Source organism: Ambystoma mexicanum, chromosome 5q (assembly GCF_040938575.1).
Source record: "Ambystoma mexicanum isolate Mex_15411 chromosome 5q, UKY_AmexF1_1, whole genome shotgun sequence".
In the NCBI taxonomy this organism is placed as follows: Eukaryota; Metazoa; Chordata; class Amphibia; order Caudata; family Ambystomatidae; genus Ambystoma; species Ambystoma mexicanum.
The window spans coordinates 365,306,474-365,332,712 of NC_090933.1; the positions used below are offsets into that span (position 1 = coordinate 365,306,474).

General features: G+C 45.2%; 1 protein-coding gene across 2 annotated transcripts in view; it reads right to left on the bottom strand.

Annotated features, from left to right (window-relative positions):
* SMCHD1 (structural maintenance of chromosomes flexible hinge domain containing 1) overlaps nucleotides 1–26,239 on the bottom strand; it is a 3,133,956-nt gene that overhangs the window by 2,980,172 nt on the left and 127,545 nt on the right. For both annotated transcript variants that reach the window (XM_069620859.1, XM_069620860.1), the window contains exons 4-5: nucleotides 2,199–2,281; nucleotides 1,977–2,107 (exon numbers count right to left, since the gene is read on the bottom strand). In XM_069620859.1, coding sequence (XP_069476960.1) covers nucleotides 1,977–2,107; nucleotides 2,199–2,281 — 214 coding nt within the window. The remainder of the gene's footprint in view (nucleotides 1–1,976; nucleotides 2,108–2,198; nucleotides 2,282–26,239) is intronic.

Below are 26,239 nucleotides of genomic sequence, written 5' to 3' on the forward strand. Positions count from 1 at the left end.
CAGATACACTTCAAATTGTCATATTTCACACGGTGGAATCAGAGGAACAACAAACTATATTGAAACCCTCTGAAAACTTGCAACAACAACTCTATTTCTCTCTAATTATGTGGGTCTAACCTTGAAGAAAATCAGTTCAAATAATAAGATGCTTCTTTTCTGTTGAAATATATTGTAAGTGAAAGTAAAGAGCCTTTAATTTTGCTGGAGATACAAATTTCTGAATGACAACAATTGCAAATATCAAAATGGCTCCACCTTGAATATTTTTCTTCATAATTAAGGGCGCGGATTACCATTTGGTGACTTTTGACGCTTTGACATAATACTTAACACTGGGCAGCCTCAGTGTCAACACCATAGACCGCAGCCCCTAACAACCAACAAACAAATTTGAACTACAAATCAAGCAAACTCGCCATAGGTTGCCCTATGGCTGTGAAATTTGAACAATTCTTTGATCTGGAAAGATACAGAGCATCACCCACTGACCTCAAGGCAGTCTTTTTCAATGATCGCTATATGGACTCTTGCACCTTCAATTCGGTCCGCACAACAGTGAACGCATGGTCGAGGATATTCCAGAGAATAGCCGTGACAGACCCGTATTGTGTGGCTGGTCCCCTGTGGAATTTCCCTGGGCTTCCCACACATACTATGTCGATTTGCAGGTGGCCTGGGACCCCTCCAAGTAGTTGACCCAGGGGGGATCTGTACCCAGAAGGGAAGTTTGTTACAATTGAAGAGTTTATGGCAAAGCTGGGAAGCAGCCCCATTAAACCGCTGCAATATTACAGGATGAGGGCAGCGGTGAGGAGCAGATGGCCGTTGTACCCACGGGAGCCAGGCACACCCGCTTGTGTAGACGCAATAGTCTCCGGGGGGAGGGGGGTACACTAGGAGACTGGTTTGCAGCCTTTATGGGTTGGTTCAGACTCACCAGGTCTCTAGGAATACTGCACGGGTTAAGTGGGAGCAAGATCTGGGTGTAGAGATACAAGATACTAAATGGCACAAATACTGTCTCCTGACCAGAGAGGTCTCGAACACAAGACTCCGACTAATACAATTTAAAATAATGAACCAATTATATTGCACCCTGGCTAGGATATCTAGGTTCTCCCCAGATGTGACGGATGAATGAGGAAAATGTGGAATGGGTTGGGTGCATACCACAAGTTCTGGGATTATCCACTGGTAAAACGGTTTTGGCAGGATGTAGCACAGATGCTATATGAACTAGCAGATATACCTCCAGATTTTGCAGATTCTTTAATATTGCATGTATTGTTGCAAATAATGCATATTGAAATATTGGAAATCTAAACTGGCTCCTATGTGTTCAGATCTAATGTAGGTTAATGAAAGGGAGAAAGGATACGTGGCAACGGCCATGGCAGTGTGCCGACCGCAAAGACATCTGGGGTCCACAACGCTGCTATTTATCCGGGACAGAGCAAGGGGAGGAGTAATGCCATGGGGTCACCATGGAGGGACGAGGACACTATGCAACTGATATGCCTGTTGTGTGCCACACATACAGATGTACATATGTTCGAACTCAAGAGGCCTGCGCATCTCCCTAGGTTGTCACCAACGTCTGAACTATGTAATGTGTAAAATGCCACATTGATGCTGGCATTAAAACATTACATTACTTAATTTCCAGCAGAGAAAAAGGCAAACCACACACCCAACAGCCTGTCTAGCGAAGAACAAATGACAGTGTCAAAAAAGAAGCTCTGGTGAACGTGAGGTGGTGTGTGGGGTTGTGCGAACACATTTACGATTACTAAACCATTAGAGAACACTTTCTTGATAAAAGAGATTATTCAAACAAGTGCAAGAATCTAGGGAAGACCAAAACGCTAGAGGAATTTTGCTCCAGGTAGAAGCACTTGATGACTGCAGGTCTAACACATTTGAAACCTGGTACAAAATCAGAGGTGCAACAATATTGTGCGATTACTGCTCACCTGTCAGAAATGCACCTGCTGGTAAATTTGGACAATCTATACACTGCCCAGTTGTTAAGTTGCTTCGAGGTCATTCCACAACCATTGTCCGTTACTGCAACAGCAGGCTTCCCTTGTGAGTCATCAAAAAGCTATAGAAAAGAAAATACACAGGGAAATGTTTAAAACCTAACCTGGAGAAAAAATAAAATAAACAGCAAAATATTTTAATGTTCAACGTACCAGTCGTATCTGTATGCTTCGTATCCCTTTATTCTTAGCTGTAGCTGACAGTGAATTGTCGACCAACTCTGCAAGAGCAAATGCTGTGAGGGGGAAAGGAAAAAGGAAACATTTTGTAATGATTAATTATAGAGAAACCATTTCTAAAATATAAATATTTGTGTGTGTGTGTATTTGTGCTGTGACGAATCGCAGGGATTCATCCTTCACCCCAAGGGGGGATTACCGCCACCCTGTAAGGCTAGGGAGGTGAGCCCGCTCTGCCAAACCCTCCCTACGGGTCGAGGCAAGTGGGACCTCACTGAGAGAGACCCCCCCTTTGGAGACAAGCTCTCCTATGAGGAACTCCGTAGGCCAACAACCATAGCCGCATCCATGGGACTGCCTGTGAAAGTTAATATAGTGGCATCTTTATCTTTGGCTAAATCAATGCAAAAAGAAATCCAACTGGTCTCTAACAAGAGACGCATATTTACCTGTGAAAAGTAGGGGAGGAAGAGCAGAGCCTTCTGCACTGGGGAAGCTCCCTGATTAAGCGTTGTGGAGGTGGAGTGAAAGCAAGCCACAGAGCCCACGATTTTCAAAAAGGCAGAGAACACCAGTACAAGGTCCCGGAAGCCCAGTGTATACAGATGCGAGGCGGGCATTGTGAGAAATGAAGAAGGAACAAATTACCCGTTGGTGGCATGACTACAAGAGTAATGTGGTGGGCAGGAACAACACAGATCACTGGTACTGGAAACGGCTGCCGGAAACGGGGTTCCGAGAAGCAAGAACAGCGAGAAAGCAATCCTGAGCAAGAGCTGAGCCTCGCCATCGTCCCCAGCAGAGAGAGGTCCCGGGGGAACCAGGAGGCCGCAAGGACACCATTATAGGTCAAAAGAAACTTGTCCAAGTACGAGAAAATAGAACTAAAATTGTGCAATTGGAGTCATGAAAGAATAACAAATAACCCAGCCAAGGATGAGAGTTATTACATGAAGGGAGAAACTCGTCCCAGTTCACAGGACGAGAAATCAAGCAGGAAACCAAGATAGATAAGAAGTGAAAAGCCTAGAAAAGAGGGAGTTAAGCAACCCAGGTGGGGAACTAACAGAATGGAAACAAGTTCCCTAGAAGGCAAGGAAGAAACCACCTTCCTTTCAAGTACAAGACTGGCGGAAGTCTAACACAGAATCATATAATGAGAAACAGGATATGCCTGAATGAGAAAGCTAACAAAAGAGACTGTAAAACAGAAATGTTATCACAATGGATGTTTAAAGAGGGGTCAAGCCCACATCAGGAAATGGTGGAAAGAGAGACTGGGAATAATATATAAGTGATAATCACAGTGTGAGGAAATGTCTGAGAGGAAAATATTCTAAACATAGGACCACAAAATCTAGTAAGCATGGGTAATTTTGAAGAGCTACAGGAAGTGCCCTCAAAGACTATCCAAGGAGATTATATCAAGAAATATCTGTATCACAAAGGAAATCTATGAATACAGAAACTATCAAAGGAACTGAAGAGACCTGGCGAAGACAAGACATTGCCTTGTTCTATTTAAGTTAGTTAAATATAGTGGTAGGGTCAGATGGGCTTAGTTTGGACGGAGGACATTTTTTACTTTGACTTACTGACAAGCACCTTTACTTTCTTTAAATAGGTATGGTATTCCCTCTAGTAATAGGGAAAGTTAGGCCTTCTACTTAGAAGTTTCATTAAATAATTTGAATCATGTCTTCAGAGTGTCCGTCTTATTCTTACGAACCGTCGTAGTGTGCACTGTTCTGTTAAGAATCTAGGCAGTTCGCCCCTTCTCCCCAAGAGGGAGCCACCCACTTTAGAACTAGGGAGGTGAGCCAGCTACGCAAAATACTCCATAGGGGATTGGCCAAGTGGGATTCCACTGGTGACGACTCCCCCTTAGGTTACAAAGACTCCCCAGTGAACCTATATGTAATACCTCCCTAACAACCAGTGTTCCAAATGGTTTTTACTTGTAAGAGGCTGATGATATTGAGGACAAGAGCCCTATAAATCTGCTTGGGTGTTGATGACCCTTCCTGGAGACCTGAACCAGAGTCTCTTTCTCTTTACAGGGCGAGTCATAACAGACAAGATCCTTACCCGGAAGAGATGATCCAGCATGGAGCAGGTAGACCGCTGGACAAAAAAGTTCCAGTAAGAGGGGGGGCTATGCAGAGCGGAAGCCGCCAGTACAGTGCGCAGCGGAAGCATCCTGGAGGCAGTACCATAACATATGCGTGATGGACAGAGCGTTGGAAGCCCACAGAACGCTGCCGATCAAAGTTGCAGTGGAAGCCCCAAATCCCAAGCCAGCGGAGAGAGAGAGCCGCAAACCTAATGACGTGTCCGAACTGAGCTACGTGAGCAAAACAGAAGGCGACCGTAGAACTGAGCAGTGTAGTGCCCGGACGGAAGGAGCAGCTTTCTCCCTTGACAGCAGACAGCGCAAAGCAATAGGTGTGCGATTCCCCAAAGGGAGGAGGGCAGCTGAGCTCCGACTCCCTCCAGAGGAAGGGCACAAAGCTAAGAAGGTTGATCAGCTATCCAAAGGCCCAGTGGGGCTATAGAAAAGCCAAGACAGAGGAAAGACCCAGAAAGGGTGAATAAAAGTAAATATCACGAAGAGGGTTATAAGAAAACTCAGAATATGCTGAACAGTAAAAAGGGGGTGAAGGTAAGCATAATAACCCAGGAAGGGTTACCGAATATCCAAAAGAGAAGAACACTCCAAGGGGATGAAAGCAACAAGAACACCTGTGATGAATCATTGGATGTCCCTTTCTTATAGTGGAGCCCCTTGCCATGAGGTCAGGCAGGTGAGGCGATAGTCACCCAGGGGGTGGTTCTTAGTGGGTGGATCTTATGGGGAGGGATTCCACCTGTGGGAGTAGGGACGACTATCGAGGGAGAAAGAGGTATGTCCACACTGCACCATGGCCACCCTCATCCTACCCTACACAGGGTACACTAGTTCCTCACACTTCCATGTATTTTTGTAGGGTAGATAAAACAACCCCCAAGAGAAACACTGAGACAACGAAGAGTGGGGATTACCCACTGGAAGACTTGGATGAATAAGAGTTCAACTCACCTAGTAGAGATTGACTATGTCAGTACTGGAACAAAGAAGTGCAGAGCCATGTTGAACAGCCAGCAGAACCAAAGTAAGCGTTCCAGGCAATGTGGACATTATATGAGCATAGAAAGTGAGGAGGGACACAAAGCTATGTTCGACTCTACCTGAAGGAACCCAGAGACAAGTCATCCAGACAGGAGCCAGGTGTGTGAGAGCGGGAAAGCAAGGGAATGTGAAGGCGGTGCCTGAGATGCTTAACCTGCTGGTAAGCTCACTTACCATTTGTCAAGGTCAGATGGCCTGCAAGGCTGGGAGAGCCAACTTCCAGACAAACGAAGACAGTTGGGCGTTGTGATGAGAGGCAGTGACGCTGCTGGTGAGGGACAGAGTGCTGCAGACTCGCAACAGCACACAGAGGCGAATGAGGACCGCAGGAACACAAGAAAACTGCATACCACCCAGAGAATATCGTCAAGACCCTCACAGGTACCAGGGTTGCCGGGACACTTGGTGGGGCTTTGGAGAAGTTCAAAAGGTGCGAAGTACGGTTCAGCGACCAGCACCCAATTGAGACAAGCATCACAAATCCTTCTTCGGCACAGTACCTGGCAGAGGGATGAGCCAGGCAGACCAGAGCAATCGGAGAGAGAAATACGGGTCTGGGCCACACACTCATTTGAGAAGAGCATCACAAATCCTCTTCTTCGGCGCAACACCTGGCGGGAAAGTGAATCAGGTCAGGGAAGCACCAGAATCCTAGGGGTCTAGGATTCACACTTACAGACCAGTAAAGCAAGGTGAACGGAAGACCAAGGGAAGTGAAGCATACCACCTTGGTGGAGTAGAACTGTGAGAATAAAGTACCAAGAAAAGTGAGACATTTTCTTGGTACAGCAAAGCCATGGAACGGGAGTCATTCCCGCTGGCATTGCAAACTGCCTCAGAAAACCTGGAGAAAGGAGTCAATTCCCCAGCCTCTGTGAACTTTTATCAAAGAGTCTGAGAAGGAAGGCCTGGGGAAGTGAGTCAAGCCCCAGCCTTCGTGAACTGTGGCAAAGTGCCAGCAGAGACCAGATGAAGGAAGTCATGCCCCCTGGCGGTGTGTACCACAGAGCCAAGAGAGAGATCAGGGGAAGGCAGCAATAACCCCCGATTGTGTGTACCGTGAAGCAAGACCAAAGAAAGCCCGGGGAAGAGCGTACTTCCACTGGCCCTGTAAAAGTATTGAAGGGATGCATTCTCCAGGGACCCGATAGTCAAAGAAACTATGGGCATGAAGGAATGCTATTAGAGTTGGAACTTTACCTTTTGCTTGAACTGAGAACTTCATAAGGTCACAAGCTGGAACCTTTTGGTATCTTGGAAAAGAAGCGAGACCTGCGGAAGGGAGTCATTCTCTCAGGTGAAGTTCACACCTACAATTGGAACTATAGATCGTTGTTCAAAAGAAGGGAGCCATTCTTCTAGACTAAGAACTTCTAGACTAAGAAGGTCTACTACCTCTTTAGTATTAGTTACAAGTGTGAGGGACAGAAGTTGGCATTTTGACTAATGATGGTGGACTTATTTGGACGTTCTGACAGAATCCTTAGTTCTTTAGATGAGGCAGGGAAGCCTCTCAGAGTTATAGAGAGATATGTGTATTCTTTATTTTTCCTAAATAAAAGTTTATGCCAACAAGCATGCCATCTGTATGTCAGTCTCCTCCTGCACCCCTACACACCCCACGAGAGGCTACCGAATACGGACAAGAGAGAACAGTCCAAGGTTGTGAAGCTAATCATAATTCCGCCCCTCGTCCCCCACTACCCCCAATGGTTACCGAATACCAACAAACCATAAGAATCCTGCCAGGGGCAAAGCTAAACATGACAATCCACAAGGGGGTTAGAGTATTAACCAGAGAGGAGGACACTCCAAGGGGGTGATGCTGAGAATAATAACTCCAGAGAGATTACTGAAGAACCATGAGCAAGGTGAAGACTCCAAGGGTGTGAAAGTGGAAATAGTAACCCACGGGGGATAGAGAATAGCCACAAGAGAACAGAGCACTCCGAGGGGGTGAAAGAGAGCAGTAGAATAAGAGCAGGAGAGAAATAAAGAGAAAGGGAGAAAGAAAGAGATAGTGGATGGGCCTATGCTAAAGGTCTTACAAAACCTAACTGCCAAACTAAGACTAGAACTATTTATCCTGAATATAACTTTCTTAAATGGGGTCATGAGTCCCCTCACGCGGAGGAAAGCAAGGGACTTCAGATTTTGAACTATACAAGTAGGCCCTCAGCCGAGCGCTCTCATGAGGAGCCCATAGACATTTTTTGGACTTTACGAGCGGGCGAAGGCGCGAGAGAGCGAGAGACACTGGGAGGGGGGGGGGGGTCAAGTACTAACCAGCACAAGTCAAGAAGGGAAGGCTAACTTTGGTCTTTCCTTTTTTAGGGGCAGGGTCAGTTAATATGATAGCATAGGTTTGGGACAGATAACAAGCTTCTACTTTTGTGCAACATTTTGAGTAGCATCTTTTTATAAATCTTTTGAATAGGGAATCTTTATCGTAGCAGTAGGGTTATGAGTAAGATTTCTTCTTTAATTTAATAAAGTAAACTGGTTGTAATCACGTCTAGTTGTCTAACTACTGTGTCTGACTTACCACAGCGTGCACACAAACATAACTCGCGCTTATTCAAGTATCTATTACTAAGGTACAGAAACAATGATGCAAGTGAATTTCTATAGTGGTTGCTTAATACACTAAGTGGAGAAGACCTTCAGTTCAGTTCAAAACAACGTATTCTACACAATGTCATTCAGCCACAATTACATATACAAAAAAACAAATTTGCCATTTTTAAACACCACAAGTGTACAACATTGTTTGAGTTCATTCATCAATACTGGGAATTCTAGTTGAACATTGTTAAAAGACTTATAAAATCATATAAAAGGCCTCCCTGCGAGTTCACATTGCAGCCATTATGATGCATTAGGCAGACCCCTGTTACACTTTTAACATAGTCGCCCTCGTTCTCGAGGCTTGAGTCAAATAGGTGGCAACACAGTAGACCACTTTTATCACATCACATTTTCCTAAGAAGAGGAGCGCATAGTCTATATTGCGTACACCATTTTCGATCGGTAAGGGAATCAAAAGCCTCCTTCTGGGGGCTTGGTAACCAACACAAAAAAAAGAGAAAGTGAGGCAGGGTCTCCGCCGCTGCCGTACACATGGGGCATAGGCTGCTCCCATTTGGGGCCCACTTCTTAGTAATACTAGCCAGATTTAAGTTAGAGATTCTAAACCTAATATAAAAGGTTACGCAAGTATTGGGGTTTTATCATATCTAAATAAATCTCAAAACCCCGGTCTTATCTTGCCTGCTGGGTATGTGGGGGACCCCCGGAGAGTAGCCGGCATTCAAATGCTAATTCAGCCTCCGACGCAGATCTGGCAAGGTTCTTAGCATCCAATTAGTGTGCTCCGTAAATGGACTGGGATTTTAGCCATAGATCTGAAAGGCCCAATTGTCCCAAAGTTTTTTTTAACATAGTTGAACCATGGCAGTGAATTATCGCCTTCGGCCTCCAGAACGTGGTTGACATCATCTTGGTAACTTCCTAACTCATTAGATGACCAAAGCCTCAACCACAAAAGTGCTGGCCTAAAGTTGTCCTCTCTCTGGATCGGTCTCAATCCCAATTCCATAGAAAGAGTAGGTGTTGGTGAGGATTTGGGAAGTCCCAGAAGTTTCTTTAATATGATTCTCTCCGCCAACCCTAGTTTGTTAGAGTCACCACTACCCCAGACCTCGGCCCCATACATGGCTGCAGATTTAGCCTCAGTTACAAACATTTTAGTGGCTGGTGACATCAGCCCTTGACCATATTGATAGAAAAATCAAACTATCCCTCCGCCATATTTTTCTAGTTGTAAGCATGATTTCGCCACTTCTAGGGGCCAAGTCCCCAAGTCATTAAACCATATTCCTAAGTAATCATACTCCCGAACTTGCTCAAGGTGGATGTTGTTAATCGGCAGCGTTATTTTCACAAATTTCTAAAACTAACAGCTTAATCTTCACCATATTCATCTCAAGGCAAAGTTCGGAGCATTTTGACACAGAGGCGTATAGTGTAATTATGACGATTCACCAATGCCAACCAATGCCAGATATGGATAACACACAACTGCCAAGTGCAGCAGACCGCAGAATTAGATAAAATAAGTAATGAGAGAGGAGGGACAGTTAAATAGGGAGCACCAATGGCTGTTCCACCTGCCTGCACCAGTATTACCTTGTCAGTCCATGCTGGTAGACTGCTACTGGTAGACAGCTGTGCTGCATGCTCCCACGGCAAACACCAGCAAACACCCTCTGGGGCAACTAATGTGGGAGCTGCCCTTAGCCTCAGGATCCTTCACTGAGGGGGCTGCACAGGCAGAGGGGCTGCCCTAGACGGAGCACTGAAGTAAGGACGGCAAGCCAATCAGGCAACGGGGTGGGTACCGAAGGAAGTGAAGACAATGCTCACAGGCCGCAATGCAGCGATCAACCAGTTGTAGAAAGTGAAAAACGATCAATCCAATGTGGGCAACTTGTAAAAGTCACAAGGGGGATGCTGAAAATGTAACTAACACAGGCCGCAACGTGGCAATCAAAAGTTGTAAATTGAAAATAAATGTTCGTCAGTGCGGGCAATATGGAAAAGCCACAAGGTGGATGGAGGCACTCACCTCAGCTGCAGAAGTGTACTATAGGACAGAAAAGCAAAATGGGGTGCAGTGGCAGCGAGACTTCAGTACCTTTTACTCAAACATTAAGGTCAAAGATGAAGGAAACCAACAGGAAAAAGCAAAAACTTTAGGGCCCCAAAAAATGTGACAGTAGAACCTACAAAAACTTGAATTCTGTTATATTAGTAGGAGAAAAAAGAGCCTTCCAGTGTTTTCCGGTTAAAGCTTGGATCGGCTGGTAGCAGGTGATTTTCTTGTGATGTATTCAGGGCCCATGCGATGGCATGCGGAGTGGACGATGCAGAAGTGTTAAATCTATCTTTGATCAGGAGCCAGAGGACTTTTCAGAGAGCAATAGTTGTGTGTTTGTATCTTAAAAATCAGAAGCTCTCTGGCTGCTGTGTTTAGGAGTCATTGTAGCCTTGAGTAGATATTCCAGGAGCACAATGTAAGAGGGGGCTGGCTGGTGTAAACTAGTCTAGTGCAGTAACTGCACTGGTTCTATACACAAAGCTAAGGCAGGTCATGCTGCATCGGATGCTAGAAAAAGCAACTTCTTACAATCGTAAATTACAATTGTAACTGTAGCATTGAGACCAATGGCAAGAAAAGCTACTGTCAACTTTTATTTTCTTCAACTCCCCAAAGTAAACCTTTGCATCCTTATGCAGGTAACTTATCCAATAGACAAGGCAATTCATACATTACAAATAGCTATTTGTACAGAATTATCAATTGCTACAACGTATTCAAACATACTTGGAGGGAAGTAGAAACTTTGTAGCAAACTTCACAAGGAAAAGTCAGGTAAACATTCAAGGAAAACAACCTACAAACTGAAATCTACAATTGCTCACCTCAAAGTGACTTGAAACATGCAGGCAAGGACTCCAAGACGGCCGCCGTGCACTGAGGAAGGGTGCAGGCGGAGCTCCATACCTGAAGCGATGTAAATGTCATTGGAATAAAGCATATTTCACAGTTCCCTCCTCAGAAGCTATGGTGGACGAGTAAGCAAATAACGATTCCCCCCCAACCGCAGCTGTAATTGGGAAGCTGATGAGAAGAAGAGTTGGCAGACGTGGAGAGCAGACGGCCTGGCAACACCCGAAATTCAACAGGCAAGCTTACAGTCTGCCTGCAGGGGCTGGGCTGAGGACACAATCTGCAGCTGAATACCCCTGGAGTTTCGAGGGGAGGCGCGAGTGAAAGCAGCATGATGCTTCAGAGGTCCCACAGCTGAGGAAATTCCAGGATTTCGGCAGCTACGAGTGGAAAGAAGTTGGGAGCGGGAGCAGCGCATGGCGGGGGAAGAATGCACCCGGATGGAGTAGCACTGAGATTGCGGGACAATGGTAGGCGCAGTTGTGATCGTCTACTGTCTGTTTCAAGGACACTGTCTGCATAGAAACAGATGCACTGCATGTCTTTTACCCCCAACATGAAACTCAATATATGCCCACGTGCTGGGAGGGGTGGAGGGGGGGGGGGGGTAAATCGGGAGCTGACACAATATAAATTAACGGAGCGAAGGAGGGATATCTATTCGGCAGTTGTGTAACAATTCCACCGGCCAGGGTTGGGGGGCGTGGCTGTAAGCAACGCCGTACATGCGGAGACAGACCTGGGAAGACAACTCTAGAGGGCGAACACACACGAAGGGACAGCTTACAGTCTGGAGGGTACACGACACACAGGGATTTCTTTTTAATGCCCGAGCCACAATATTATTCTCTGGAGCTCAGGAAGATACAGACACAGAAGGTGCAACAAGGACTTTGTAGGAAGCCAACACAAGACTGGTGGAAGGTGGTTAAGATAAGCAGCGCTGAATAAACAATCAGTGCATTTTAGGTAGGTCTGACAACAATACCGGCAGCCGCATTATTGAGATACAGAGAGAGTTGTAACATTGCTGAAGGACGCAAACACATGCTGAGTCGGGTCAATAAATTAAAAAGATACAAACTGGGGCAACAAGCAATCATACTTAAACAATAAGACCCCAATACCATACTTCAACAGACAAATGGGCACTAATACAGGGAAAGCTAGGTGAATAAATATCACATCATCATATTCCATACTCCCCAGAACATTACAGAAGTGAGCTAGAAGGATAGCGGAATTAATTACCCCATCAAAAACACACTTGGGCGGATAGGGGACCTTCTAAGCTAGTTAGGCTCTTTCAAAGATCGGATAAATCAGGGGGTCCCACCTGGGCGGCAGACACCCTATACCAGGAAAGAAAGAAGACCTCCTCGGTCACTCGCCCAAACATACAGGCTAACAAGGATAGCACTTTACAGGATATCTGTGCCAGCTCCTCTCGGGCTCAACAGGTTACCTCCCCAACTCGCCCCAACATCGCTCTAACAGAAACGGCAACTTCCAAAGAAGACTTTGCGAAGAGCTTTCAGGAATTTCAGACCACGTTCACGGTGTCATTTCAGACACAATTCACTACCTTCACAACAGAAATTTATCAAATAACTATGGGTTTTAGGAAAGATCTATCCGAGTTGGGAGAACGCACTGATGCAAATGAAAGAGCAATACAGGAGCTGACTGTCGAAAACCGGAGGAGCTGCTTCAACACTTGGCCAGAGCGACCCAGAATCTTGAGATCCAAAGCGAAGATTTAGAGAACCGGTCTCGCAGGGCAAATATTCGACGTGAAAGAGGCAATAGTCACAATCTTCAAAGAGCTACTCGGGCAAAAGAAGAGGAAGAGATCCTACTGGATTGCGTTCACAGTGTGGGCACGAGAAGAATGGACACAGGTGAACGCCCAAGAGACGTGCTGGCAGCGTGCGGGTTATACCCATAATAGGAACACATTTTTCGGGCTGCTAGAAAAACAGATCCTATCACGTATAATGGTGCAACAATAGAACTGTACCAAGATCTCTCCCCGATCACTCTAACAAACGCAGGGAAATGCAACCTGTCGCATAAACGCTGCAATTAAGGAAAATAAGAGAGATGGACATTTCCATTCGGGGTCACATTCGCACTCGACAGAAGGCAACACATGATTACCTCCCTGGCAGAAGGATTGGAGGAGTTGAAAATAAATGAGGATGAAAGAGAAACAGCAGGGAAACTAAAATCGCAAGTGGATGGTCAAATGTCAGAGGGTTCACGGGGAAGATTTACCAGAGATATCGGCAGCATGCAGGGTATGGGGGTGGAATGGTCTTGCTAGAACCCTTGTTTGCGGGGCCCGATACTGAAAAAGAAAAAGTTAAACAAAAGGAATAATGGTGAGGGGAACTATTTGATTACGATACTAACCAGATCATGAAATGTATAGCTCAGGTACGTAATGCTCAACTTGGAATCAACGGAGAGGAGGAGATGAGGGTTTTAGGATACCCTGGAGGAAATGGTAATCCACAAGGGAGAAGTAATGGTTGTAGGTACACTAAGTACAATGGGTCACACCAGTGTGGGGGGAGGTTGGGGAAGTGGAGACAAGTTGTTGGGATTAAGGGGTGCCTGGGGGATTGAATATGGAGAGAAGTAGGGGGGGAGGGGGAAACCGTAGTTTATGGGGTAGAACACGAAATATAAATAGTTGGTTAAAAACAAAGTGCATTCAAGTGTATATATTTTAATATTCAGGGGTTGGATACCCTGGTTAAACGCAAGAAATTAGGATTTCTATCGTGGCATCACTCCGAAATTTTGATTCTGCAGGAAACCCATATTAGACAACAAGACAAGTCCCATCTCTATATCAGACATTACCCTATGATTATTCAAGCTAATCCGCCAAACAAAGTGGCAGGGGTTTTAATTGCATTTAGGCAAGGGTTACAACAGAAAATAATTAATACAAAAACGCATAGGGAAGGTAGATTCCTTTTTGAGGCTGTCGATGTAGACTCAACTAAAATGACCGTAGTATCACTATACACCCCAAACACAGGCGAGGATAGGTTTTTGAAAAAGACGCTATGATAGGTAAAAAGCTAATATTTGGGTATTTTAATCTGGCGTAGGATCCACTGCAGGAACGAAGTGTGAGGACAAGATATACACAACCTCCTCCTTCAGAAGGGCTTCATAATAAAATAGAAAAGATAGCGGTCCTTGATGTCTGGACAACTTTAAAGGGTATGGAAAAAGGCTATACATATTATTCCCATGTCCATAACTCGTTTTCACGCATAGACCATGTATGGTTGTCCGCAGTGTTACTTGGTAGAGTTTCAAATATAGAGATACTTCCAATTACAATATCGAATCATGCTCCCCTAGAATTGAAGCTTCTTCTCCCGCTGACAGAATTTGTGTTATGGACATTATTCCAGGACCATACTCGGAAAGATACATTAGGGTCGAGAATTGAAGAATATTTTTAGATAAAGGCCCCGGGGGGGGGGGGATCTCGATAGACACGATATTGGATGCATCGTTTAAGGTGGGATTGATCTCAGCAGGGCAGCTAGACAAAGTACGTAGGGCAGTAGAGTCAGAACTGGAGTCAAAACATAAAGGAAGAAATTATTACCCCTCTCTACAAAGACCTGGTAGAGTGGTTTTTACAGACTGTTCAACATACACTTGACAAAGATCACTTGCTCAGTATGTAGCAAAAACACCATACACATATTAGAACAAATGTGTTCTACTTTTTGCTACATACTTGCTCAGTATGTAGCAAAAACACCATAAACATATATTAGAACAAATGTGTTCTAATATATGTTTATGGTGTTTTTGCTACATACTGAGCAAAGTATCTTTATGTCAAGTGTATGTTGAACAGTCTAAAAACCACTCCCATTTCCAACTACTGGGTCTGTGTAGAGAGGGGTAATCATTTCTTCCTTTATGTTTTGACTTTATTGACACTCCCGTTTTAGATTTGATCCCCCGACAACAAAAAACCCTGGGAGTTTACCTTTTGTGATACAGAATCAGAACTGGAGATAGAAATGACACAAATCATGAAATAAATGCAAGCAGAGCAGTCTTGCTATCAAGAGAGCAAACAGGAATCTTAGGGGGAGGCTACAATTATTATTAACATCAAAAGCAGAAAAGGGGCTGTTATACACAAAACAAGCATTTTATACTCCAGCGAATAAAGCAGACCGACTGCTGGCTAGACAGTTAAGGCAGACCCAGGCTTCATGAACAATTGTGAGAGTCAAAGATAAAAACGGCAATATGGTCACGACCACACCTCAGATTATTTCACAATTTGTCGAATTTTATTGTAATCTTTATGACTCAGCTAAACCTGATCCTATAGCCCAAAAAGCATATTTATGATCAGTCAAGCTCCCAGGAATCACATCCCAAGCACGAGATCAATTAGAGAGAGATAGCATACGAAGAACTATCATCCACAATTAAGAATCTCCCTATGAACAAGGCCACAGGCCCAGACAGCTATACAGCTCAGTTTATATAAACCCTTCATCCTTTATTGGCTGCAAAATTGTTAAGATTATATGACTCATTTAAAAATACAGGTCGTATAGAACCGTCTATGGAGGAAGCCAAATTTAATCTTTTCCCTAAACCCAATAAAGACCCTACGGCATGCGGCTCATATCTACCTTTTGCTCTGATCAATCTTGATGCAAAAATCTATACCGAAATATTGTCAAATAGATTGATAGATATTTCGCCATGATTGATCCATCCAGATCAGTCTGGGTTTATTAAAAATAGGCACTCATGACATTAGAAGGGCTTGTCATTTGATAGAAAAAATAAGCAAAATAAAGTCAACCAGCGATCTTCCTGTTGCTAAGTGTTTGACAGGGTACAATGGCAGTTTCTTTTTAAAACATTGGAGGCAATGGGATTTGGTCCTGCATTTATAAATATGCTACAGGTGAACTATAAAAGACCCTAAGATTAGAATAGCAATAAATGGTCAGTTGTCAATACCAATAGCTCTGAGCCGGGGTACAGGATGCCCACTGCCCCCCCTCCTGTATGCAATACACTTAGAACCCTTTTAAACTAAAATTAGACAATCAGAAACAATACATGGGATACCATTTGGGACAGGTACACATCCGATAATGGCGTATGCAGACGATATGTTGATCACAGTGACAAACCCTGTGGAGTCCCTGGTAGAGGTTGCGCGGGAACTGGAAGAATTTGGCAAAGTGGCAGGCCTTAAAATAAACTATACTAAATCTGAAATATTGAATCTATCGCTTATACCCTATTTGGTAGATCAGGGGTCTCAAAATACACAATTTGCATGGGCAGCAGTGAAAGTCAAATTTCTGGGCATCTATTTAACAAATTAGCTACAGTCAATGTATACATTTTCCCCCCGATTCTCTTAGAATTACGATGTCTTATGCAGCGGTGCGGCCCACTAACGATCTCTTGGCTGGGGCGGATAAAATGCTGTTTTTCAAACTCTCTGATTACATGTACCACATACATTTTTACGGGTACTACTGGGTTGGTATCAAAATGTATTTGGAACAACAAAACCCCTTGTGTAACTATGAAGATATTAATGAAGCCAACTCTTAAGGTGGCTTAGGAATACCGAATTTTGTACAGTACTACCAGGCAGTGCATCTCAGAGTGGTGAAAGAATGGGTATCTCCAAAAACCAAAATTGAACAGGCGATTTGAGGTCCATATATTGCTGAACTGCTTTGGCTCCCCAAACCGGATTGCCCAGACAATATGCATGCTAGACAGATAGTCGAACAGACCTGGCATAAGATGGTGGCTCAATGTCAAGTTACAACATATCCATCCCCATTTTCGCCGATGTTTAATAACCCACAGTTCAGGCCTGGATAAAGGTTCATTTACTAAATGGAAAAAAGCTAACTAATAAAATTAGGGACATGTTTCAGAGCATGTACTTTAAATTGTTTGACCAATGTAAAAAAGAACTGGGTCTTAAGGAATCGGAAAGATTTCAATATTTTCAGGTTCAACATTGGTTGCTAGCCCCTCCACATAGGGCGGCGGCCATCAGACAGCCAACGGTATCCCAGAAATTCTTGATCTCGAAACCAGGAGAGAAATCTCATCTCGGACCTTTACCACTTAATACAAGAGGAAGACTTGGCGGGGGACGTGAGGTATGTACAGAGCTGGCAGCACACATTGGGTACAGAAATATCTAACGAAGAATGGCAAACTCTTTGGGAAGAAATCCCAAAGCTGACACATTCTATGCAGGTCAGGGAAGCTTGGTATAAAGCAATGGCATTATACTCCATACAAACTTTAAAATGAAGCTAATTAATTTAGATACATACTGGAGAGACCGTAAGGGCACTGGGAACCGGATGCATACGTGGCTGAGCTGCCCCAAACTGGGTAACTATTGGGGAACAATTAAACACATTCAAGAACTGTTCGGGAAAACTTTGCACCCAGAAGCAAAAGACACTTTGTTGGGAATTAGCTCTTTGGAGGAGAGTAAGTGGCCAAAACAAACGCAAAGCACAGACCATTTTAAGGGTAGCCGCTCTGGTGGTGATTGCACAACTCTGGAAGGATAAAGATCCCCCACACGTACACAATTGGTTTCTGTAAATTTGGAATTGTGTTGCTCTAGAATGGCTGACATATGCCACCCAGGGCGCACAAACAGCATTTCTGAAAGACTGGGGCACGGTCATGGGATTTCTACAAGGGGACTATAATATGGCACTATGCCCCCATAAACTGAGAAAATTGGGCACCGCATAGACTTGGATTTTCGCTGAACTTTTTTGTATTTTTAAAAAAATATTTTTATTGGTATTTCTTTAAACATTAACATCGGGACTCAACGTTGTCCCCAAACCCCCTTTCTCTCCCCCCTCCCTCCCAACCAGTGTTAGCATCCTTGCAGATCCTTTGTGTCCCTTGTATGCTACAGATCTAACTAGTAAACATGTCCAGGATGCGGATGTTGTGTGGGCACCACTGTATCATATAGTCACTTTGAAGGAATTCTATAACCTCTCCCCAGTCTGTAGCAAATCTTTGTCTGTCCCCTTGGAGATTATATGCGATTCTCTCCATTGCTACATAGGTCCATATCCTGTGAAGCCATTCTTGTGTAGTTGGGGGGGGGGGGGACTTTTTTTTCCAATTCTGGGCAATTGCCAGCCGCGCTGCTACTAGGAGCCCCATAAAGTTCCCTTTTGCATCTTGGAGAGAGTCCTATCTCCGGGGGCCCACATGCCACACATCCAGATCTCATCTGCTAGATTTGCCGTTCCCTCGAACATTTCCTTCATTTGCGTTTTCACTTCCGCCCAAAACGGTTGTAGTTCTCCACAGTCCCACCAGATGGGTCTCCATGTGCCTGTGGTGTCACACCCCCTCCAGCAGTTCCCTTGAGCTGTGGGGAACATTTTGTGAAGTCTTTCTGGGGTATAGTGCCATTGCACCATCACTTTGGTCCATGCTTCCCTTGTTTGAATTGCCCGGGTCCACTTGGGGATTATTTGCCACAGATATATCCACTGCTTCCTCGTAATTAGTTTTCCCAATGTGGTTTCCCATTTTTTCATGTATAGCCATGTAATGTTTTCTTCTTGTGCGTTTATAAATTTGTAGAGGGTTGATACAAACTTCTTTTCTCCAGTTTGGGTCAGTATGTATGACTCGACTGGGGTGAGATCCCTTGTCATGGCCTTCGTTATTCTTGGGGTTGAGAGCCAGTGGTGGATCTGTTCATACTGGTATCTGCCTTTCTCCGTAAGACCCAGCAAATCCTGACATTCCGTGAAGGATCTGATCTGTTGGCCCACAAACATGTCTCCCACTTTTGAGCAGTCGGTGTGTCTCCATTTCTGGAATGACCCTTTCGCCATCCCTGGAGGGGGGAGTCCGGGTTGTCGAACAATGATATGAAAGGGGCCGGGTCTATCGTTAGAGTTTCTCTCTTGGTGGCCCTATCCCAGATTTGCATGGTAGAGCTCATGACTTCGCTGTTCTTAATGTTTTTGTGCCTGTGCTCAGGTCTCTTCCACAGGAGGTGACGCAGGTTCGATCTTGCGACAGCTCTATCCTGTGCCTCCCACCATTTTTCTGAAGTGTCCGTGATCCATTCGTTGATTACCAATAGGTGGGCCGCCTCGTAGTACTTCCTGAAATAGGGGAGCGCCATTCCTCCATCTGATTTGTAAGCTGTGAGCGCCTGTTGTGAGATTCTTGGTGTTTTGTTTTGCCATACGTATTTGGTGATGATTTTGGTGAGTGACTTGAAGAAAGATGTCGGAATCCTTATGGGGAGTGCTTGGAAGTAATAGAGCAATCTGGGCAGAATCGTCATCTTGATTACAGTTATTCTGCCCCACCAAGAGATTGTCAGCGGGTTCCATCTGTTTAGGTCTCTTTTCACAGCTTCTAAGAGGTTTGTGTAATTCCCCGCGTACAGGTTTTGTATCTTGGGTGTCAGTGTCACTCCTAGATACCTCACGCCTTCTTCTGCCGTTTGTAGTTGTAGGTCTTTTGTCAATTTGTGGATCTCTTCTTTGTTTTCAGCTAGTGCCATTACTGTTAATTTCTGCTTGTTAATTTTCAACCCCATATTTGTCTATTAGTTGGATGAGGAGTGGGAGGATTTTGCTTGGTTCTGTGATTGTCATCATCATATCGTCGGCATATGCGGCTGTCGTGTGTGTGTGTGTGTGTCCTCCCATTTCTATACCCTTGAGGTCTTGGGTCGCTCTGATTTTCACCAGGAGGGGTTCTAAAAATAAATTGCATACAGCAGTGGTGACAGGGGGCATCCCTGTTTTGTGCCTCTTCCGATTTTGATGGGATTCGAGAGTTCCCGGTTGACTGCTATCCTGGCCGTCGGTGCATTGTAGTTGGCACGGATCATGTTTATGAATTCATTTCCCATGCCCATTTTCTTAAGGGTCGCAAATAGCATTGACCATTCGACGCGGTCGAAGGCTTTTTCCGCATCTAGCGAAATTATTGCCGATGGGATATTCATGATCCCTGCCTTCTCTATGAGATGTACTATACGTTTTCTGTTGTCGTGGGTTTTCCTGCTGGGGATGAAGCCCGCTTGTTCTTGATGTATCAGTTTGGGGAGCAGAGGCGCCATCCTGTTTGCAAGAACCTTCGTGTAGAGTTTGGCATCGACATTAATAAGGGCTATTGGGCGGTACGAGCTCGGGTTTTCTGGATCTTTTCCCTTTTTGTGGAAGACGAGTATCTTAGCCTCGTTCATTGAAGCCGTGATATTGTTTGAGGTCTTCAAGGTGTTGAATAATCTGGTTAGATGGGGGGTCAATACGTCTGCATATGTTTTGTAGAAGGCCGCGGTGAAGCCATCCGGGCCTGGGGCTTTATTCTTGGGGAGATCTCTATTGCTTTCCCTACCTCCTCCGGCGTGATGGACTCCTCTAAGGCCTCTTTTTCAGATGGCGATACCGTCGGGAGAGTGATTTCTTTCAGGAAGGCTGCTTGTTCTTCTTCCTTCGGATGTTGCGAAGAGTACAGGTTCTGGTAGAACTTTTGAAAAGCTTCTTTTATGTCTTTCGTTTGTGTTTTCTCTGTTCCTTGTACGTCTTTCAGTGTTTGCACCGTTTGCTCCTGTCGTTTACCCTTTAACTGTCTTGCTAGTAGTTTGTCGGCTTTGTTTGATTTCATCGCGTACCAGTGATTTGCGTGCATTATTTGCGTTTCTGCTCTTTTGGTCCTGATCAAGTCTAGCTGGCTCTGGATATGTCTATGTGCTCCCTTTACTTTCCTGGAGGGATTCTTGACCATTTCTTCCCCTATTTCTACCAGTTTTTTCCCCAGTTCATCTTCCCATATATATGATAACTTGTCTTTCTGTGCCTTTAATGCGATTAGATGGCCCATCATTACGGCTTTGAAAGCTTCCCATGTTGTGCTTATGGAGACATCCGGGGTGTCGTCGTACTCAAAGTATTCCTCTATTTTTTCTCTGATAGCTTCTTTTGACACTGGGTCTCGTATTATGTCTTTAGGGAGCGTCCATCGTCATAGATTCGATCTTTTCATGAATTTGGGGAGTGTAATCCACAACGGGCTGTGGTCCGAGAGTGATATTAGGCCTCTTTCTATGTCCCGTATTTTTCCGATTAGGGTCCCTGATGCCCAAATATAGTCTATCCTGGAGCTGGTGTCATGTACATGCGAGTGGTAGGTGTATCCTTCCGTTGATCCTTTAAGTCTGCGCCATACGTCCTCTAGGGCTTGGCTCTGCATTGTCTGTTTCAGTGCCTGAGAGGGAGATCCTACTTGGTTACTTTTGGGGTTCGATCGATCTTCTTTGTGGTTCCATGCTAGGTTGAAGTCTCCGGTGAGGATCACCTCTCCTTCTGTGAAGTTTTTTAATTTGTTGATTGTGTCCTTGATAAAGCCCTCCTGTCCGGTGTTTGGAGCATACGGTTGACTATCTTGACCTTTGTGAAGACATAGCGACCGTTCTCGTCTGTTTGTGTCTCTTTGATCTGGATCTGTAGGTGATTTGCGAAGGCAATAAGTACTCCTTTCTTTTTTTCTTCATCGTTCGATTGGATGATTGGATTGTAGCCCCTAATCCGAAGGAGGCCTCTCTTTTTTTCTGTATATGCGTCTCTTGGAGCGTGATTATATCATATTTTTCTCTGTGCAGGAAGTGTTCCAGTTTTTTCCCCTTTTACAGGCGTGTTTAGTCCTCTGATGTTGTATGTTAAGACTTTCAGCCTCATTCTTCCGGGTTAGTTTTTGTTTTCTTATTGGTTTTCCTTTGTGGGTCTCTATGATGAGCTAACAAACCAGTGTTGGAGTCTTTTCCCCTACGAAACATCCCCCCCTCCTCCCTCTCTGCTTCTCCCCCCCAACTTTGTCCCTGAGGAGGGCGCTGGTCCCTATGGTTGCTCCGGCGTCGCGCCTTTGCTCCAAGCCCTCTAACATCTCAGGGTTAACTGTTCACAGGGGTTCCTAAACCCTGCTAGTGGTACGGATTCCATGGCTGTCCCATGGCTCTGCCGCGCCTTCTCGTCGGCACCCGCCCCGTCTGATTTGTCTGTGCAATCTTTGCCTCTCCCTCCGCCTGATTTTGCGAGCGTTCCGACTGCTTGGGGTGTCTTAGCTTTTCTCCGGCTTGCGGGATTGGAGTCTTGTTTTCCATTGCTCCATTTGCCATCCCCTCGGCTGTCTTCTTTGCCTTTGGGGTTCCCTGGCCTTTCCGGTCTCTGGTTCCTGTTCCCGGCATCCCAATATCGTTAGGCCTTCCTCACAGGTGAGTATTCGATGTTGCTTTTCTTCCCATGTGAAGAGAAGGCCAAAAGGAAATGTCCATTTGTAGCAGATTTGTTTTTCTGTAAGGAGTTTCGTAAGCTGGCTCATTTCTCTTGTTTTTCTGAGCGTGGATTGGGCTAAGTCTTGGTAAAGCTGAATTTCCTTACCGTTCATTCTAATTTGCTCCATTGTTCTGGCTTTGTTTAAGATTTGTTCCTTTTGGGCGTACAGTGTCATGACCACTAATACGTCCCTTGGGCGTGATCCGGGTTTTCCAAGTCTTCGCAATGGGGTTCCAGTTCCTGCGCTAGGCGTGCGAGTCGATCTTGTGCTTCTGCATATTGGAGGACTTCTTCATCCATATTCTGGGCCGACCTTCCTAGATTGTCTGTTCTCTCCTCAAGGTTTTCTATGTCCTTTTTCAGTTCTTGGACCGCTTGCTTCAGTTCTCCCTTCATGTTGTCGAACTGTGCTTGGGTTGATGCGATGAACTGTTCCTGGAACTCCTTGAACCATGTTTTCATGTCGTCCCTTGAGGCCATTTCTGCGTCTTCTTTCTGATCAGCTGGGTCTACCCCCTTGTTTTTCTGTTTGATCGCTTTGGTATCTGGTTTTCTATTCCCCAGATTTGGGTCAGGTCTTGGTCTAGCCTGGAACCGCCTTTGCTTGCCGCTGTTGCCTTCGTTCTAGGTCTTGATATGTGTATGTCTCTTGCCCCCTTCTGCCACTTCGTCGTTGGGTCCTCTGTAATGTGTGGAGTTGTTGTCGGCTGCGTATCTCTGACAGAGGGCTAGCCGCGCTATGGGGTGCTTGCTGGAGTTTAGGATCCTCTTTTTCTATCTTTGTGGCGCGTTCCCCGCCGCGCGTTGGGCCACGGTCTAAAGGGACTGAGTTTCTCCCTTTAGGTGTCTCTTCGTGTTTTTCTGGGGTCCCTTCTTCGTTTCTTTTGCGGTTTCAGTGTCCCTGTAATTTTGATCCTTGCGGGGATTCTGCCGGTTCCCTAGGTTGAGGACTTCACTCTCTTGGTGTGCCCTTTTAACTGCCGTTTGAGGTGGGGGGAGGAGGGGACGTAGAAGGGAGGGTGGGATGGGTGCTGACAAGGGATGGGGAAATTGTTTTGTTTGTAAAAATTGAAATGCTAATAAAAAATCAATTTAGAAAAAACATGTAGGTAGCATTTTTAAGTACACTATGTGCAGATGTAGGTAGTCATTTGAGCTCCTATAGGCAAGGTCACAGTCCTAGCACTATGTATCCCTTTGTTGAAGACTGCTATTATTGATAGACAGCTTAATAGTGATAACCATGAGGTGTGCGTTCAATTAACTACATGGTGCTCTGGAAAACAGTGTGGACCACCTGCCTTATGGAAGCCGTTTAAAAGAACATGTTTTTGCTCTTTGCGTCTGTGAATGATGACAATTAGCACCACACATAGTGTGGTGTGGGGGAGAGGGGGGGAGCCATCGAAGTTGAACATATTACATATTCATCCAAACATATCTTCCTGGGTGGACCTTGTTACTCCCAATGTAGCCGCTTGCTACTATTTATTTGAATGTGTAAAGCGCCCAGCGGCCCGGAAGCATTGTGGCGCTGTTACAGAACATTTACTTAGCGTGCAAGGCAGTGTTACAATAGTATGTTATAGTGAACAGTTTTGGGAGGGTGTTCCGAGGTTACAATGAAACAGTGGGGAGAACGGTACATTTGTAGACAGTATTAGTTAAATAATTTTGTTTTAAGCAACTTTCTGAACACTGTGATGGATTCTTCGCTTCTTAGGCTGAGGGGCAGCGCGTTCCAGGCTATTGGGGCTAGGACTACAAAGCTGGAGCCGCCAGCTTTAGCTCTGTTGAACGCTGGAATAGAGAGCAGGTGAGAATATTGGTCAAGTTTGGGTCTGTGGGCAGGAGCCTGGTGTATTCTGTCTACTAGGTATGCTGGGGCGGTCCGGGCGAGGCATTTGTGTGTGATGGTGAGGGCCTTGAATGTTAAGCGTTCTTTGATAGGGAGCCAGTGGGCATCCTTTCTAGCCTGGGTGATGTGCTCACGCTTAGGGATGCTGAGGGCGGCTCTGAGGGCACTGTTTTGTGCCATTTGAAGTTTGTTGATGTTGTTAGCAGAGGTGCCTATGAGAAGGATGTTACAGTAGTCAAGTTTTGCGCCAATTGTGGCTCTAGCGATATTAAGTAGGTTGCTTGGCGAAAGGTGAGGTTTTATTGAGTTTATGATTTTTGTGGTAAATGCAGCAGCGGATGAGATGGCGCTGACTTGCTTGTCCATCGTTAGCATGGAGTCCAGATATACGCCAAGGGTTTTCACTGCGGTAGAGGCTGTAATGGTAGTGTTCTCAATACTGAATGGGTTGTACTTCTCATCTAGTTTTTTTAGGGCCTCTTTGGGGCCTACCAGCAGGATTTCTGTTTTTTTCCCCCATTTAAACAGAGCCCATTGGCGGCCATCCAGGCCTGGATGCGAGCATATGTAGATTGGAGGGTTTTGAGGTCTTGCTCATAGTTGCCCGTTAGGGGGAGAAGAATTTGTGTGTCATCGGCATAGATTGTGAAAGCTATGCCGAATTCTTCTAGGTCTCTGAAGAGTGGGAGTGTGAAGAGGTTGTAAAGAGTGGGGGCGGTGCAGGATCTTTGTGGCACTCCGCACTCAATGGGGGTTGGGGATGCTGAGGCTTGGTCGGAAAAGACTCTCATAGCCCGGCCTTCCAGGAAAGAAGTGATCCAGGCGGTGGCCTCCGGAGAGAAATGAGCATTGTCAGCAAGGTGTTTGCACAAGATCTTATGGTCAACCAAGTCTGAGAGATCCAACAGTAGGAGGAGTGAGGACTTGCCTTTGTCCATGGCTTCGAGGAGCCGATTCTTACGGTCAAGTAAGGCTGATTTGGTACAATGGTACCATCTCAGGCTCTCTGGATCATGTCTTACATGAAATACATGGAACATGTTGAGTCAGGACACTGCAGCATATGAACATACCCACCCCAGCCTCTTCAAAGTTCTAGCACACTACTCATATCAAACAATCTGGATTACTCTATTTTCATCCCACAACAGATGATGAAATCCCCCAAAATAGCCAAAAATGCAACGCCTCAAGCTATCCCTATTTTAGTAAGTCCAGCATCTTACAAATCCAGAGTATTACCAGTGCAACGGGAGGTTTATGGGAATATTGTGGAGGGGGGGAATATACCGGAAACTATGCAATTTGCCTTCATTACATGGGCCCCGATACCTGGAAGACAATGATTGTGAAAACTACATGCCAATATCTCCATTAAATGTGTATATTAAGTTATTGACAATGATATTTGAAACTCTACTAAGCATTTTATCCACAAAAATCAAACAGGATTTTTTCATAAAAGCAGACATGTCACGAAAAATAACAAGAGCTGGTAAATACCTTGCACTTGCCACCATCTGGCCGCTTTTATTTATCTTATTTATTGTTCTATCCCATGTACTGCACTTTCCCCTCTCCCTTCCCCCAGGCACTTTTCCCCTTCTCCCTACCCATGCATTTGCGCGATCTGAATGACACCTGGCCTAGTAGGATCGTTGCCTGTCTTCCCACTGTTTCCCCTCCCTTGCCTCGTTACGCCTTGAAACACTTGTGTATAGACGCGTTATAAATGCCATATCATATCAAATGTGATTCACCTCTGTAAAGATTGCAGTGAGCCTTTAGCAGCAGTTAGTATCGCTACTGAAACAGCTTTTGATGGAGTGAATTGGTCATTTCTTTATTTAGTCTTGCAATAACTCTGTTTTGGACCTGTGAGAAACCTGAGGGCATCCTCCCATCTATTCCCCTTGGATCCTCTTCTTAGGTGGCCAGGAATAGACCATCGCTTTTGTATCCTGACCCTCGGGGTGGCGATGCGAGGAAGGCTTATATGTGTAGAGGGTCGTTGGAGATCGGGGAGAGGATGTCTGCAGACTAGACATGCTATCCCCCCTCTTCCGTGTGAGAGCAAAC